Genomic DNA, 16,103 nt, shown 5'->3' with positions numbered 1-16,103 from the left:
ATTAACGTTGTTTGGTTTTACAAATCAAAAGCCAAACTGATCTGGGTTTGTGCAACTTACAGTGCCACCCACTGCCTGCGTCTGCTAGGAGTTAGATTCATGCAACCAAGGCTGTGCTGCTCAGGGATTTGTTTTGTCTGTGTTTTTCACTGGAAAGAGTAAAAAAAAAAAAAAAAAAAACTGCAGACTACTCCCAACTTCTCCAATAACTCATGACTCATAATCGTAAGATGAGCACAAGCAAAATTACATTAAATATTGAAAATCTTTTTATATTATTGGATAGATCCAGCCAGTTCAACGGGCAACTATTTAAATAATATAGTCAAACAATATCATTCTTAAATGCCCGTTCTCATATTCAACTTCTCTCTGGAAACCTGTCTTTTGTCTTCTGGGTGGAGAACATACAATTAGACTGATACAGGCCGAGTACTTTGCCTGCAGCACGCTGAGCATCGCAGAGATGCGAGCTTGTAATAGAGCCATTTGTTTTCCTCAGAAAACTGTCCAAATGGCCTCGCTGGGATCTCTGGTCTGCACAATGGCGAGCTATGAATTGGTGAAATCCTTTGGGGCAGGTTATTGATTAGGCCTACGGCTGGTAGCTAGCAAATATGCAACTAAATTAGATATTGGTGTGTGTGTAATTGTGTGCGTTTGTGCTTGTGTGTGTGTGTGTGTGTGTGTGTGTGTGTGTGTGTGTGTGTGTGTGTGTGTGTGTGCATTACTGCGGTAATATATCAACTTAATCTGAACGAACCACTAGTCAAGTTTTACAGACCAGAGACCTTTGATTGCCAGACCAATCGTGTAGCCAAACATTTAATAAGTCGTGTTAAATATTCTATGATAAGACCCTCATCCCTAAGGGACTATAGAGGCATACAAACACAACCGTACACTGCTTCCCTCATCTGTTCCATTTCTTGCTCAACATCCGCTGCGCTCCCCATCAAACATCTCCCTTTTCAGCAAGAACAGAGTGTCAGGGTCAGAAAGCAATTTAAAACCTCCAGTAATGAGAGTCAGTGAGAGAGAGAGAGAGAGAGAGAAGTCAGAGAGGGAAAAGTTAAAGGGTGGGAGAGAAAGGGAGATGAGGTAGTGGGGCGGAGAGAAGAAGAGGATGAGGAAGGAGGGAGGGGTAGGCTGGGGTGTCAGCCATCAAAGCGGGCCAGGAGAAAGGAGGGCCAGGTGCTGGTTGTGGGAATGTGCCGTCCATGGTTCCAGGGACCCGCGAGCTGGTGGGGGTGGAGGGGGAGCAGGGTGGTAATTAGCCAAGCCTGGAGGAGAGAGAGGGCCCTCCAGGGCCCGCGGGGATAGCCCCTCCGAGAGGATACCATTTGCACTTCTACAGGAGCCGCCAGCCCCGGGCCACAAAGAAGGGGAAAGGGGGAACTATGGCATCCTTTATCAGGCCCGACAAAGACGCCGCATCTTTTCAAAGGAGGCCGGAGAGAGAGAAAAACTCCAGTGTTCCAGAAAAGGAAGGGAAAGAGAGAGGAGAAGAAAGAATCCTAGGACTGGTCAGGAGAGACACACACAGAGAGAGATGCCAGTGTGTGGCTTGCAAGGCGGGACAGGAGGTTATGGTCATAATGTGACCCCGTCACTGTGCTGAGACATCAGAAATTCACATAATGCCCCCCCCCCCCCCCCCCCCACACACACACACACACACAGTATTTTGGACACATGGGAATATGAGATCTCTCTCAGAAGTTTGACCACAACAGATGTTGTGGTTCTGTTTGCTGAAGCTAAGTAGAGGCAGTGGATAAGGACGGCTACTTCCTACCTTTGACATTATCTACGAATCTTAAGAGTTTTGCCCTCCTGCAGGGCGAAGGAAAGTGGAGGTCATTGACATTACTTTTACCTATTACCTCTGGAGTACTGCTGCACGGGGGGGTGAATGGTGGTCTTTGAGGCTGTGAGGCTTTGTGCTCCTCGTTGGAGAGCAGCCTGACAGCCTCAGCTGAGTGAGGGCCAAAGGTCAGACAGGTCATGTGATAAGGCATTTCAGACCTGCATATAGGGCCCCAGAGTGAAATCCGCCCCCCTACACACACACACTTTCTCTGTCTCTCTTCTTCTTTTCTTTTCTTTCCCCTCTTTCTTTTCTCTCTCTCTCTCTCTCTCTCCTTCTCTGGACACAAAATGCCATTTGTTGTCCGTCAGTCAGTAGCACAGGGCCGGGGTCGGGCCCGGTGCTGAAAGCTCCATTCACACACCCTCTCACCCAGGGATGTTTTTGCAATTCAATATTTTCACACGCAGGCAGCTTCATCGTTACTTTGGAACCGTACACTTGGCAGGATGGGGCTAGGGCCTCTGGGACAGAGGGGCTGAGAGGTGGAGGAGAGGGGGTCAGCACAGAGGAATCCTAGTGTCGGGAGGGGACGGGCCTGCCCGGGCTAATGGGCCATCTTGAAATGTTTTAGCTAAGAACCCAAGCAACACCTACACACACACAAACACACACACACACACACACACACACACACACACAAAGTGCGTGCATGCAAATAGGCAAGCACACACACACACATTCTGCCTTACTCATCGCTTCACATCCAATCTGACTGCAGGTTAACAAGGAGAGCTCTGACTTCCTTCATCATAATATCTGGGCTAATAAAGCCACACTATCCCACCGGGGAAAGACCTCTCACACCGGACATCTTTCTGACCCACATTACGAATATGCAGTTGGCAAAAGCCTAAGGAAAATGTTTGGATGATATTTGATGTATGTTAAAAGTATCAAACACATCGGAGAACAGAAGCATCAACTCCATGGATATGCGCCTCATTTAAACCCAACAATTTGATGTGAATTTATCCAATTCCACAACAACTGTAACACCTAAGGATTTGTTTAGCATACAGAGTGGCTGAGGTAAATGGAGGGCCTGAATGAGCTCTTAATATATTTATTCTGTGCGCCACACTCTACTTAATGAAATTAAACCACACCAATAGTGGCTCTTTGTCCCGGGGGGAGTTCAGTAATCAACATGCCACCAGTTTCCATTTTGTATGAAAATAAATGGCAGCCGGTGATATGGGCCTAATTGTGTTGCACCAGGGAGGAGCTGGGTAAAGAAAAAAAAAGAAACTTGCAGCGGTGATGTAGTGGAGCCAATTTTCATGGACAGCAGCGCTCAAGACAGGCGGTGAAATAAGCAGAGGCATTCATCTGGGGACCGGTACCCCTCTGCCACTCTCCCCCTCGGTCTCTTTCTATCCATCATACTCACAAAGAAAGTTAGCCAAGTATTAAACAAATAGAGAACCGGCGAGCCTCTACGCGCTAGCGCCTGGCAGGGTCACTGGATAATGACGGCTCAATTATGGGGAATCTCCTTGTACACTGCCCCTCCCCAATGCAATCCCCACAGCGACCCCCCCCCCACCTCAGCATGGCAAATTTGTCAAACCCACCAAAACGACGGGTTCGACAGTGTAATCGCTAACCGTCCCCACCGACATGAAAGGAGTCTTTATCTGGTCCAATCAAAGAACCTGATCTCTGAGAGAGGAAAAAGGGCGGGGGGGGCCGGGGGGTGACTGGAGAATAGAAAAGTCCCCGCTCGGCCCCCGTGAGACACGGAGATGTCTTTAATCCGCTTTAATGAGACACTGCGTGCCCATCTTTGTGGTAATGACGAAACACAGCGTGAAAGGCGGCGAGTGGGAGGGATGCGAGTGAGGACGGAGCCCCGGCTGATGAAAGGGGAGCAGAAGCAGCGTAGGGCCGAGCGCTCGGGGACAGAGCAGTTGGTCTTCTTATCATATCTGGACAGGATGAGCCATAATCAGCAGTGCCAGATTGGGAATAGGACTGGAGGCTTTGTGTGTGTGTGTGTGTGTGTGTGTGTGTGTGTGTGTGTGTGTGTGTGTGTGTGTGTGTAGACATGATCTTTAATATGCAAAACAAAGTGGAGGAAAATAAAACTTTCTGGAAGTTTTGTACGGTGTTATTCCCTGACAGTAAAGCGACACCTTTCACCACATAAGTTGGTAACTACATGTAGTGCAGGTAAACAAAATGTTCCTGTATGTAACTTTATATTCTGCTTCTGTACACACATTGATCAGACAGATTCATCCCACCGGCTTAAAGCCATGTATTAATAGTGCTAATAATAGAAAATGTCAAAATCATTATATAGCAATTGACAATACAGTCCAAACCAATGGACAGTGTTCCACTGTGGTACATTAAATGAGACTGTTAATGTGTGTGAAACAACTTATTTAGTGTGTATTGGATATCTTGCTCTGCCTTCATAATGTTGACAGCAGATATGTGCCAAACAATATTATAAGATCACATCCTTGTAATGTGCCTGGGCGTAAAAATGAAAAAAATATATATATATTTATCACCCAGCAAAATTTTCTCTTCACACCAAAACAGTCTTCCTGTGCGGAGAAGAGGGAACGCGGCAGGGATAACATAAAGAACAGGACGTTCTGGAATGGGTGACAGGAAAAGATCAGGCGGAGAACAAATGGCGTGATAAAAGGAGAGAAAGAGAATAAGGAGAAAGTGAGCAGGCTAATACCAAACAAATCTGGATTAGACCCAGATAAGACTAGTCTCAATGCAGGAGCGAATCATGAGGGCTGCTAAAACGCGCTAATTAGGACCTCGACACATTTGCCCCTTGTTTTGCAAACAACACACACTGCTTGGCAGCAGGAGTTTCGCAATCAGACGCACAGAGAGATAATCATTCGCCGTTAATCAGTACACTCCATAGTAAGGACGAGGTATGTCCCGTGCGATGACTCCAGCGGCCGACATGTATTCTTAGCCCTGTGAAGCTGGATGGAGTCTTCTAGCCGCGGCAGTGGAGCGGCGTAACTCGATAAGCAGCCACAGGTCAACACAAAATGCATTTAGCTGCAGTGTAATGGCTTTTCATTCTTTGAACCCCCTTTTTTTCGCCAACACATTCCGCTGCCCGAAAACGCTGCTCGGCTATTTTTAACAAGACCCTTCCCCCATCTGCAGGCTGGAAAAGGAGTGTATGAGGAGAGACAGAAAACAGGGGGCTGCCGAAAAAAGAAAACATCGCGGGATGTATCTCAAAAGTCTCTCGGGCTCGTCGCAGTCTGCCAAACGATTGGGAGATTGCTGTGTTTTTACAAGCATGGCGAGTGAGGTCATAGTGCAGGGCAGAGAGAAAGGCATGTATTTGCCAACTGGATGATGTGAGGTCAATGTATCATTGGAATGAATGGGATTTAGAGACATGTGCAAGAGCTTAATGCACTGGTATTTGTATGTCAACTCAAAATTGGATTTTGCCAGCATGAGACCAGGCAGGAAGCATGAGGCTAAAACGTGTGTGTGTGTGTGTGTGTGTGTGTGTTCGGGGGGCTGTCCAGGTGTAAGAGGTGCCCACCCATCGCTGAGCCAAGGTCAAAGCTCAGAACAGTGAAGGGACCACTCACTCTCTTTCACACACACACACACACACACACACACACACACACACACACACACACACGTATTTAGCCACCCAACAGTGCCAGCTCCTGCTGTTTGGATGACATTTACACTCAACCTTTCTAGTTTGTGATTGATTGGGGTTAAATCCTAACATTGCCCAAAAATCTGTCACCACTAAGGTAGGTGCATGTGTGTGTGTGTGTGTTTGAGTGTGTCTGTTCAGGACCCATCTGAATGTGTGTGTATGGCTTCAATGTGTGCGAGCACATGTGTCACGCAGCCGAGGAGAGCCAGTCAAATGTTTCCAAGCTTTCGGTGAGTCTCCGTTGACATTGAAGTCACTGTGACCTCAACATTGCGCTTAAGTGGCAGTTTCTGCTCAATCCAAAAAACGACAATCAAAGCGTCTGTATGTATGTATTTATATATCTCTTATGAGTGGGATACCGGAAGAGTCTTGAATTTGTGACTATTGGCCCATATATTAACACAATCATGAATACGGACTGTTACATTAAGTTCCCCCAAAAACGTTATCAAACAAAAGCGTCGAGGTGTTGCACTGCAGGGCGATGAGAGACTATTTTATTTTAAGTGGTTAAATAATGGACAACAACCTCATACTCACAGGAGGGATCAAGGACTTTGTACACTGGGACTCATTGAGGTGTCTTTCCAGTGTCCCCATTTCTAAATAATTATCACATTTCAAGGCACCTGTACTCCAGATTAGAGACATCTCTTTTGGGACACAATACAACGGCGGCGGCGGCGGCAGCATATTTACGGCAGCAACTGACTGAATAACAATAAAAGCACTTCCCTGTAGATAAAAAAAAAAGTCTCTCCCACACCGTTCGGGGGGGGGGAGATGGAGTCACTGATAGTGAAAGAAAAACATTAAATACTTGGCAGAGAAACAGTCGTAAAACAGACCATTTAAAAAAGGGTTATATCCCATTTGAAATATATGCTCCCATAAAAGGAATCACCCCTCTTGAAAGCTTTAGAATTCCGGTAATTCATAGAGTAACTATTCTTTGTATTGTAAATCTTCATGTAATTACCTGCTTAGGTGGAAGAGAAAATAGGTATTCCTGAATGGCTGTTAAATATAGAATATTTGGAAAGAAACGCACGAGCGTTCACGGCTCACAATGCACACTAAACTGAATCCTGCACGCGCACATTCTGGGATTAGGACCTCACATCCCGCAAACTTCCATCATCAAGTACGTACTGTATTCAGCATATGTGGCCCTGTCAGATGTGGATAGATGCGATTAGTTGGGCTACACAATTTTTTAAAAATGGACTCAGATGCTTCTAAAATCTGTGCTCGGAGAGAAAAAAGAAAAACAATAACAACAGCGTTTTAAAGAAAGTAAATGAAGCGTTTCTGTGTCCCAAACCGGATTTTCGAAGGATTACTGCAAAGCAGGTAGTGTTCCATATTGGATGGTGAAAAGTATTCTGAGAACCGGAAAAATAAAACAAAGAATACTGCACAGAACAAACATTTGGCATCCCCTGAATGGCTGCGGTGTGTGGGAACAAAGATTCACAAGACTGTGCTCATCATAGCTGTCACAGTTTGTCCTTTTAGACAAAGACGTAAAACGGAAAAACTGGTGTTGCCTGATTCAGAGTGCTGCTGGGATCATTCACATCATCACACCCACGAATGCAAATGGGCTCTGAGGAACCACAAGAGGCTCACGTTTCCCACCGTGTTGTATCTAGGAAAGGTTCCGCAGCGGTAAAATCAAGAGCTCTCAAGTATTTTCATTTCGCCTGCTGACATTCACATTAAAATAATGCAATTGCTTCCAGGATAGTCGTCAGCCTTTATCCATTAGCGACAGTATTGGTAAGTGAACTTGTTTATGCTGCCGAGAGTCACTGGTCTCGCTGATGCTCCAACTTCAAAATAAAAGAATCTAAAACATGGCATGTTCATAGTTCCAAAAAGTGCATGAAAAGCAGCAAATGAATTGCAGTCTCTACCAACCATTACATGTCCTCTTCTTTTGATGATCCTGTCATTGTTCTATGTTCAGGCTGGAGGCCACACGTTACAGCTACATAGCAGCAATACACGGGAGCATGCAAGGGGACCATGAGCGTTTAGCCAGTTTAACATAGCTTCCATTGTTGGTTTTAAAGTGTTATGGGTTGGGTTTTATTACTTCTGTCAAAACATCAGAACCTGTTGAGCCAGGCCAAGTTCATGGGAGTTCATCTAACAGCCTGAGGGGCATTTAACACAAAGACCAATAGGATATCTGGCAATTAGTAAATATAGACCAAGAAAGAGAGTGTCAGGAAACTGAGGCGGGAATGATATGGAAACTGTGAATTGTGGCTGGGTGTAAGCAGAGGGCTGGGGCCATATTCGTGCAAAATAAGCAGAAATATTTTTGGTAAAAAAAAAAAAATATATATCCCGCGTGTTGCGATATTTAATTTATTGAGTTGATAAATGCAAACAACCCCGCGACCGAAATACGTTAAGAAAATCAATGGCGTGTGTAAGTTGCGGTCAGAATTAGCGTGCGGCTGCGCGTTACGTGGCTGTGCGCGTGCAGTAGAGCGAGAGAACAGCGTCTGTTTACGTGTGTGTATATTGCGTGTAGGCTTGTGTGTGTGTGTGTGTGTGTGTGTGCTTGTGTGCGCGCGCGCGTCTCACCTGTGCACTTGAAACCCCTGGGGGAAAAAACTCTACACTCAACTACATTTATTTTGTTTCTAAACCAATTGAAAGCATTTTTATATTTTAAAATAAGGAGAGAAAAAAACATTCTAAAAATCATTTTAAAAAAATCAGTTCATGCAATGAAACAATAAAATACAATAGGCCCAGTGCACGTGTGGAACCAAGCAAGAAATGTAGTGCCTGTTTTGTTTTTGGAATGCTGACCCCCAAACAAACCCGAGACTGCGTTCTAATCAAGGAAACACGCGCGTGCCCCCGTTGTAGATGTGCTAGTGTGCTGTCTGCCGACAGAAGAACACATTCACGAGGGCTAAAAAATAAAACGACAACGCATCTGGTCAATCTGTGGGCCTGCAACAGAGTATTTCGCCTCAGTGCTAGTAAAAAAAGGAGGGTGGATTACTCCCACGCGTCGCGTTCAAAAGTTGTGGGCCTGCATGTTTTGATTGTTAAGAACGCGGCATTTCGTCCATGTGTGCGCTGCTTTTCTCCCCTGCCGCCGCATCACAGCAGATCGGAGGCCTCTGGGCTGCAGAGGCTTCCAGTGGTCCGACGTCAGGGAGCCCACAGCCGGGTATTTGAGTTCATTAGCACCCGGATCAACAGACTATCAAGGCCGTTTAAAGATCGAGACCAAGTGCAATTACTGGCAAGAAGCAGGCTCCTCCTCGACATGTCTATTTTCCCAAAGTAGTCCATTTAGCGTGTGGCTTTTCGTTCCGTTAAACGGGGACCGACACTGGAGCTCGTGCAAGAATAATACGGTTATGACAACAAACAAGAAAACTGTGTTGTTTATTTTATTCTCGTAAATGATTTGAATCCCTTGCTGATCGTTGAATAATATCCTATCAGATATAGAATAGTTAACATTTATGAAATAGACTGGGGTGCAAACTCGATTGAAGTTAAACAGGTTTCACGACTGTTTTAAAAGCGGTACAAATACATTTAAATCACCTAAGGTCACATATGTGAAAACCAGGATTTTTTTAATCCGCAATAATATGCGGTATAAAGATCAAGGTTCACGTTGAATTAAGCGGGTCAGTGGTTTTGGCAAAGTTACAAAGTTTTTAAAGGCCTGTAAACATGAAATCGAGCATGCCCAACAAGTATGTGTGTATATAAAAATAATAACAGGAAGCCATATATTTTAAATGAATCATTTTAGCTGTAATTGCTCTAAAGGGGATAAATCCACGGACAAATATGCCCTTTATTTTATCGATATATTTTGACAAAACAACTGCAAACTCATAAAATATAACAACACGAAGACATTGCGAAAGCAAATGCCAAGAGGCCCAAACAAAGCAAGGCGACATTCTTTCAAATGAATTGTGGATAAAAAGCAGACTGTCCCACACAATGAGGCGTACAGAAAACAAAATGCATGCGTGCGGAATAAATAAAGATGGCGCAAATAAGGGCGACTGCTAAACCTAACCACCAACAATAAACACAATGTAAAAAGACAAGCTCCACCTCAGACAACAAAGTAGTTTACTCGTGTTCGCAAAACTGAATACGCGAATCCCGCGTGTGACGCGACCAGCAGTCCTCGAAGAAGTGGTCGGGCGCTTTCTTGCGCAAGACGCATTATTGATTGGCATTTCCCTGGAGGAGGAACCAGTCGGCAGCAGTCGGAGGGGCCCCGGGACAAAACGAATAAAAAGTTGCCGTACAGAGATGTATTGTGCGTTGCAAGCGGGAAAGAGCAAAAAATAAACTGAATTAAAATATGGCTCTCGGTCTTCCCCTCTAAATGCACATGTCGGCGTGGTGCGCTCAGCGCGCTGCGGACTGCGCAGCAGAGCGGCGGTGCCACAGCGCCCACTATTTCTAAAGCCGGGAATGTGATTTCTCAGGACTCGCACGGCTCCCCCTCTATATATTTTAAAGTGACCATCCGTTGCGACAACTTTCTTGGTAACTTTCGGCGAACGATTCTGCGCCCTGCGCGGACACCACCGAACGAGCAAATTACAAGTTGCGGCTCGGCTCGGGACGACAGAGAGCCCGGAAAGCAGTGCAATCAGCGCAAAGCACCAGCGGCAATTTTCATCACATGAAAACTTTGTGACGCGGGGAAGCAACAAGGACGAGACCGCAGCGCGCGGAGGAACGGGGGTGAGCAGCCGGAGCGGGACAGCGTTTTTATTTCTGTAGCAGAAAAGTTAACTGTGGACAAAGAGTTCGCCCCCCTCCTCTCTTAAGGATATGGCAAATGACAGGGACACGTTGGACATCTACACAAACACGAGTTTGGAGCCGGCGGCTGGGAGCGATAAGAAGCGGAAAAAGGGAAGACCTACTTTTTGCCAGTTTTCTCGCCCTCGCCTTGGATCTCATCTTGTCGGCTTGTAGATTCCTCTCGTCGTCCTCCGTGAGCCCAGAAGCAGCAACAACACTATCTTCATCTCACCAGCATTGTCAGTTTGGACACCTTCGCACATGCGCACAGGCCATTCAATCTGACACCCTCGCTGGGGCCAAAAAACTTTCCAATGTATTCATCATCATCACTTTTTTTGTCCTATCGTCTCCCCTTTAGATCACTTATCTCTTCCCCTCCTCCTCCTCTTCCTCCTCCTCCTGCTCTCTCCTCACCATCTCACCTTCCCTCCCTCCCCCCTTGCCACCCCCTCACCCCCACCCACCCTCCCCATTCAGCTCCTGCCAGCACCTCCTTGCATTTTACCCCCTTAACAGCGAGAACTTGGTTTTCTCCAACCGGCGGTGGACACAGTGAAGTATGGTGAGGTCAAGGTCGTGTTATTCTGGGAATTAACCTGAAGTTGTGTTAAATGATTTGGATTATGAGGATATTCTTTATACATTAAATAATTCATTATTATTATTATTAATATTAATAATAACAATAATAATAATTAGTATTAGTATTTCTAATTATTATTATTATTTCACAATAATAACATTATTTTTATTGTCATAAATTGATATCTGAATAATTGCCATTCTGAGTTCTAACAGAAACCTTTTCTTTAGGTGGCAGCTGATAAAGTGCTCGACGTTATTTTGCACATGCAGGAGTAAGAGGTGCAAGACCCGATTGGAGTTGCACTTTACGGACTGTGACATGATTGTGTGTATGCGTGTGCACGCGCGCGCGCGCGCGCGACCACTTTTGTGCACACGTGTGTGTGTGTGTGTGTGTGTCTGTGTGTAAACCTTGTTGCCCTTAGGACAAGCTGCGGACAGCAGCCGTTTGACGCTTCTATGGAGGCTCCACCAGAAGAGTCCGCATACCGGCCAGAATCCGATTGGCTTTTTTCTTCACCCCTTTCTTTTCCTTTCATGTTCAAGTTTGTATTTGCAGGAGATATTTCTCGGAGAAGTGTTCGTGTTTGCAGTTGGCCCCATGGTGCCGCAAAAAGTCAAATGAACGAAGTTGGACACACTTTCCCTTCGTAAGTATGACTTTCGCCTTGCACCTGTTTGTTTGTTTGTTTGTTCGTTTGTTTGTTCGAGGAGAATGTCTTCATGCTACACCATCAGTCGGGTGAGGCCTTCAGGAGTGCAAGGTAATTTAATATATATTTATTAATTAAAGAAATTAGACAAATATTGAATAACTACATAATTATGCTGTAGTAATTTTACTTATTTTTGTAATATCGAAATTGTAATTTTATTAGGCAAAATAAATCTAATTTTGAAATTGTAGGTCATAATTTAAATGCTAATAATAATTAGTACAATAATAATAATTGCTGTTGCTTTAATAATTATATTTAGAGTAATCATATTATTATAATTGTTTCATATAATACTGTATACTATGTATTAATAAATTGTATATTTTGTATCCAAAAAGTATGGAATTTTAACTTCGAAAAATAAACAAAAGGATACTTTGTAGAAGCTGTGGTATTACAATAGGTATTTTATTATACAATAAAGTCCAGTTTGACTGATGGTGGTAGGCAGGTCGTCATATCCGTGCGGTGCCTGGACCCACATGTCATATGGGAATGGTTTCCGTCTAGTTTGGCACAATAAAGGCGGCTCTATGTTGGAGCCCATTAAAGGCCGGTGGTGATGGAGCAACTGCAGTCTGCTGGGAGAGCGGTAGGGATCAATTCTGTGCACACTAATCCCACCACACTTTTATTGGATAGGTACTTGCATACCCAATCATAAATATTATTTGCATCATTTTTTATTTGCATTCATTTTTGTAACCATATGTTGAGCTTTTGCTGAACATTACGTTGGCATTAAACCATTACAAATATATCGCGGTCTGCCTGATATTTCTTTGTTTTTCTTGCCTCGCGGTTGAACTGCAGCTTGTTGCTCATTGTCATGCACGTGAAACAATAATTGATTTGAATAAAGGCTCGAGTTAATCAAACACGTCGCCTTTATTGGACAGAAATTGCCGCGGGTTCTATTCCCATGAGTTGCATTCAAATGAAACGCGTGATCATTATTCAATAACAATCAGCAGTAATTAGCATTCATTATCTGTATATTAGGGAGTTTGTGTTGGCATCACGAGGCGAGAAATGTTTATTGTTATTGGCTTTGAAGAGAGCAAGGAAGCGTGTGAAGTGTGCTTGTGTACCCATAGGGAGTGTGAGGAGTTAGGAGGTGGCCACCACATTAAAAGACCTTAAACATTAGCTTTTTCATGTGGGAAAAAAAAAGTTAAAATACTGTAGCCTATCAACAGTTACCATTTTAAAGTGGTCGCGCTACACGGCCTTGAAGGCAGCTGCGCAGGTAAGAGTGCAGAAAAACCCGAGAAATGGATAATGGAATAATAACTGATGAGAACAGCAGCGCTGCACAAAGGTTTTGTTAATTCTCCTGACGGAGGCGTGGGCGCGTGGCGACGAGGTATCAATAATCCATTGTCTCAATCGATTGGCTCTATCGATACCGCGTCCTTCGTCCAGCTTTCAGTCGTTTCAGTCGGAGAGGAAACTGAAGAAAAAGGAGCATTCAGCAGAACTGCCCCCCCCCCCCCCCCCCCTCCCCTCCTGTTTGTTGAAATTATTTCCATCATCCCGCCTGACGCAGTTCAGGCCTCTGAATATTTCTCGCTCATCGGCTCCGACAAAATGATTTCACATAGTGCAACACCTTCTTAAAGGGGCAATTAACTGTGATTACGCCTGCAAAGTAAAAGTGTTGCTCTCCGACACTGGCCCGTTGGGAAATTCTTTTCTGCGTCATTTAAGCGTTGACCTTTAAGGGGTTTGTGGAAACGGAGGAACGTCTGGGCCGGAGAACCGTCGCCTATTTGCTCTTCAGAATTGTGGCTTTTTTTCCTCTCCCCCTCTTTTGTCCTGCAGCTGGAGGGAGCACGTGAAGGCAGCGCCGCTGGCTCCGTCCCCCGGAAGAGAAGTGTGCTGCTGCTGTTCAATCATCCACAGGAACGATCCCGGTTTATTATTCCGTCTAATTAGACTCATTAACTGCTCAACGCGACAAACAAACAAAAACATTACGGCCCAGTGGATGAAAATGCACACGAAAAGGCCTTTTGGTCGGTTTATTCTATTATTTTGCCCTCATGGTTTAACCTGGAAACCGCTCAATAAATATATTCTAAGAACATATTTGGACATCTGCGGCGAGTAATCTGCACGTATTTTTCAAGATGTTTTCTCCGCGGCTCCTACAACACATATACGGCCCTTAAGGCACGCGCACTGAGGCCCCTTCATACGCGCAGTTTAATAATGCGGCACAATTTGCGTCAAATCGGTTTGGGTTCCTTAATCTCATTAAAGATGCGACGAAGTGTTCACATCAGCGGAGCTGAACTGACAGTGAAGCCTGACTGTAAAAAATACAGTTAGCGGCAGACATGTTCCGTGTCACAGTATTTTCTTTCACACAGAAATGCCAGAAATAACAAACGAACCCCGCATTCACGCAATCAAAGCGTCAGTGGCAACATCACGCGTCAGATTATCCAGAAAACTATTCAATTATGACAAAGAGGCTGGAATAACTATGTATGTATGCGACAGTATAGGTAGTATTGATTAACTATTTATAATTAGTGAGAGCGGTTTGAATAAAGTCAATTTCAGAACCTTTGACGAATAATGAAAAAATAAACATCAATCGGGAAGAAGAAGGAAGTGTGTGTGTGTGTGTGTTGGGGGGGGGGGCTATATGGGAGTTTATCACCCTGGACTGGTGCGGTCGGACTGCGGTGACTGTATACTCCTCCCACCCACCCACTCCCCCCTGCTCTCTCACACACACACACACACACACACACACACACACACACACACACACACACACACACACACACACACACACACACACTGAAACCGAAGCTTTATCCACGCTGGAAAAGGCTTCGGGTCTCTGGATTAGACGTTGCGCGCAGATAACATCAGCGCACATTAGATATGTGAAATGGAGCACCTCGCGGCCCAGACTGCGGACGAGCGGGCCCGGGGGCTTCAAAAAGCCGCAGCGGGCCCTTTTGTGAGCGCTTCGAGCTTTGTGACTTTGCAAACTGCAATTCCGCCACAGTCGGAGTAATGGGAGAGTAAACACGGTATAGCTGCGACACGGTGCTGGGACTTCCTGCGAGTGAAGGCACGCGCTCCTATACGCGAGCACGCTAGACACGCGCGCGCACGCGCACACACGCCGTTTATTATTTGCACCAACAGTCTATAGATGAGCCGCCAGCGTGAGGAGGTACCGGTGGAAAAAAAACAGCCGTGACTAACAATAGAAATGATGAACACAATAAACTACCATCTCCATCACTGTGTTTATTCTCACAGACCAATTAGAAAATCCCAATCTCTCTTTTGTTAATAGTAGTACTTGGGGTAGTGTGGAGGGGCAACCCGCTGCAGGCCGCTCCCCCCTCCTTGCCTCCAAAAGGTGTCCCCAGAAGCGGTCACACTGAAGTTGCCTTGGTAATTATTAGCCATTAATTGGGTTCAGGACCTTGGGCGTCTGTGGGAAATGGGAAATCTGACCGCTAATCCAACGGGCTTCTCTCGCGGTGTTGTTAACATGCTGTCAGAGACGCCACAGCTCCGACAGCGGGAATATGGATAGAGGTTAGAGGGCAGCGACTACAGGAGCCACAGAGAGGCCAAAATATGCAATGATTCAAAACAGCGTTTGATAAAAACAGAGGGGTCGATTTTGAATCCGTGAATGAAAATTTAGATTTTTTTTTGGCCGTAAAGTTTTTGTGAATTTATACATTGCGACTATTTGTCGATTTACTCCCGACCACACTGGTTATATTGCCATGTTTTCGGTGCCCACTGCTGCCTATTTGTGCATAAAAGGAGTAATGGCACCAGTGGAAATTACAGCGGATTCGTAAATATATTGTGTTTCACAATTTCATCCAACGAATTATCAAACATCACGACCATGTGGTTGAATTCCACAAACAATATTCAGGCCAAAGGAAAACTTGACCGCGACTGATGATCAATTTGCAAAAATGTAAACAGGGAATATGCAAAGTCTGACTGGATCTGACTGGAAACGAGGAGCTCCTCTATAGAAATAAACAAAAGCGCCAGAGGATCCGGGCCTCCTCCCGTCGCGCCGTCATCAGTGTTGTTGTTTTTAATTAATCGCTCGTTAATGTCGCCATCCATTTCCCCTCCGATCAGAGGAGCGAGGAGCGACAAACCCGCCAAGCAAATGCACATTAAAATATCGCCGGGAGGCTCGATTGCAAATTACCCCGACGTAGAAATGACCTTAATGTAATGTAATCAATCACGCTGTCTACTGGGATTCTGGGAATCAAAATTTCTATCTTTTGATTCGGAGCAGCGGGAGTAAAATACCGGGTCATATTTTACAACGCGGCTAAAGAACACACTTTATGTTCAAGTTCAATGCGACAATACGGGTTTATTATTATATAGCGGATGTTCA

At 45.1% G+C, this 16,103-nt stretch overlaps 1 protein-coding gene and 1 long non-coding RNA gene across 14 annotated transcripts in view; one reads left to right on the top strand and one right to left on the bottom strand.

The window, feature by feature from the left end:
• The window catches only part of prdm16 (PR domain containing 16), a 155,110-nt gene extending 144,269 nt beyond the window's left edge, over positions 1-10,841 (bottom strand). For 9 of the 13 annotated variants that reach the window (XM_040192759.2, XM_040192761.2, XM_040192763.2 and 6 more), the window contains exon 1: positions 10,502-10,841. In XM_040192759.2, coding sequence (XP_040048693.2) covers positions 10,502-10,538 — 37 coding nt within the window. In that variant the 5' untranslated portion in view covers positions 10,539-10,841. The remainder of the gene's footprint in view (positions 1-10,501) is intronic. The other 4 variants (XM_040192760.2, XM_078084009.1, XM_078084005.1 and 1 more) reach the window with 1 other exon arrangement.
• Positions 10,842-11,091: 250 nt separating this feature from the next.
• On the top strand, positions 11,092-14,031 carry LOC144384557 (uncharacterized). Its single transcript, XR_013451351.1, has 2 exons — positions 11,092-11,617; positions 13,511-14,031. It is a non-coding gene; the product is annotated as an uncharacterized LOC144384557 (long non-coding RNA).
• The last annotated feature ends 2,072 nt before the right edge of the window (positions 14,032-16,103 follow it).

The sequence above is a fragment of the Gasterosteus aculeatus genome, chromosome 2 (assembly GCF_964276395.1).
Source record: "Gasterosteus aculeatus chromosome 2, fGasAcu3.hap1.1, whole genome shotgun sequence".
NCBI lineage: Eukaryota > Metazoa > Chordata > Actinopteri > Perciformes > Gasterosteidae > Gasterosteus > Gasterosteus aculeatus.
Note: the sequence above shows the minus strand (reverse complement) of the source record. Positions and strands in the feature narration are given on the sequence as shown.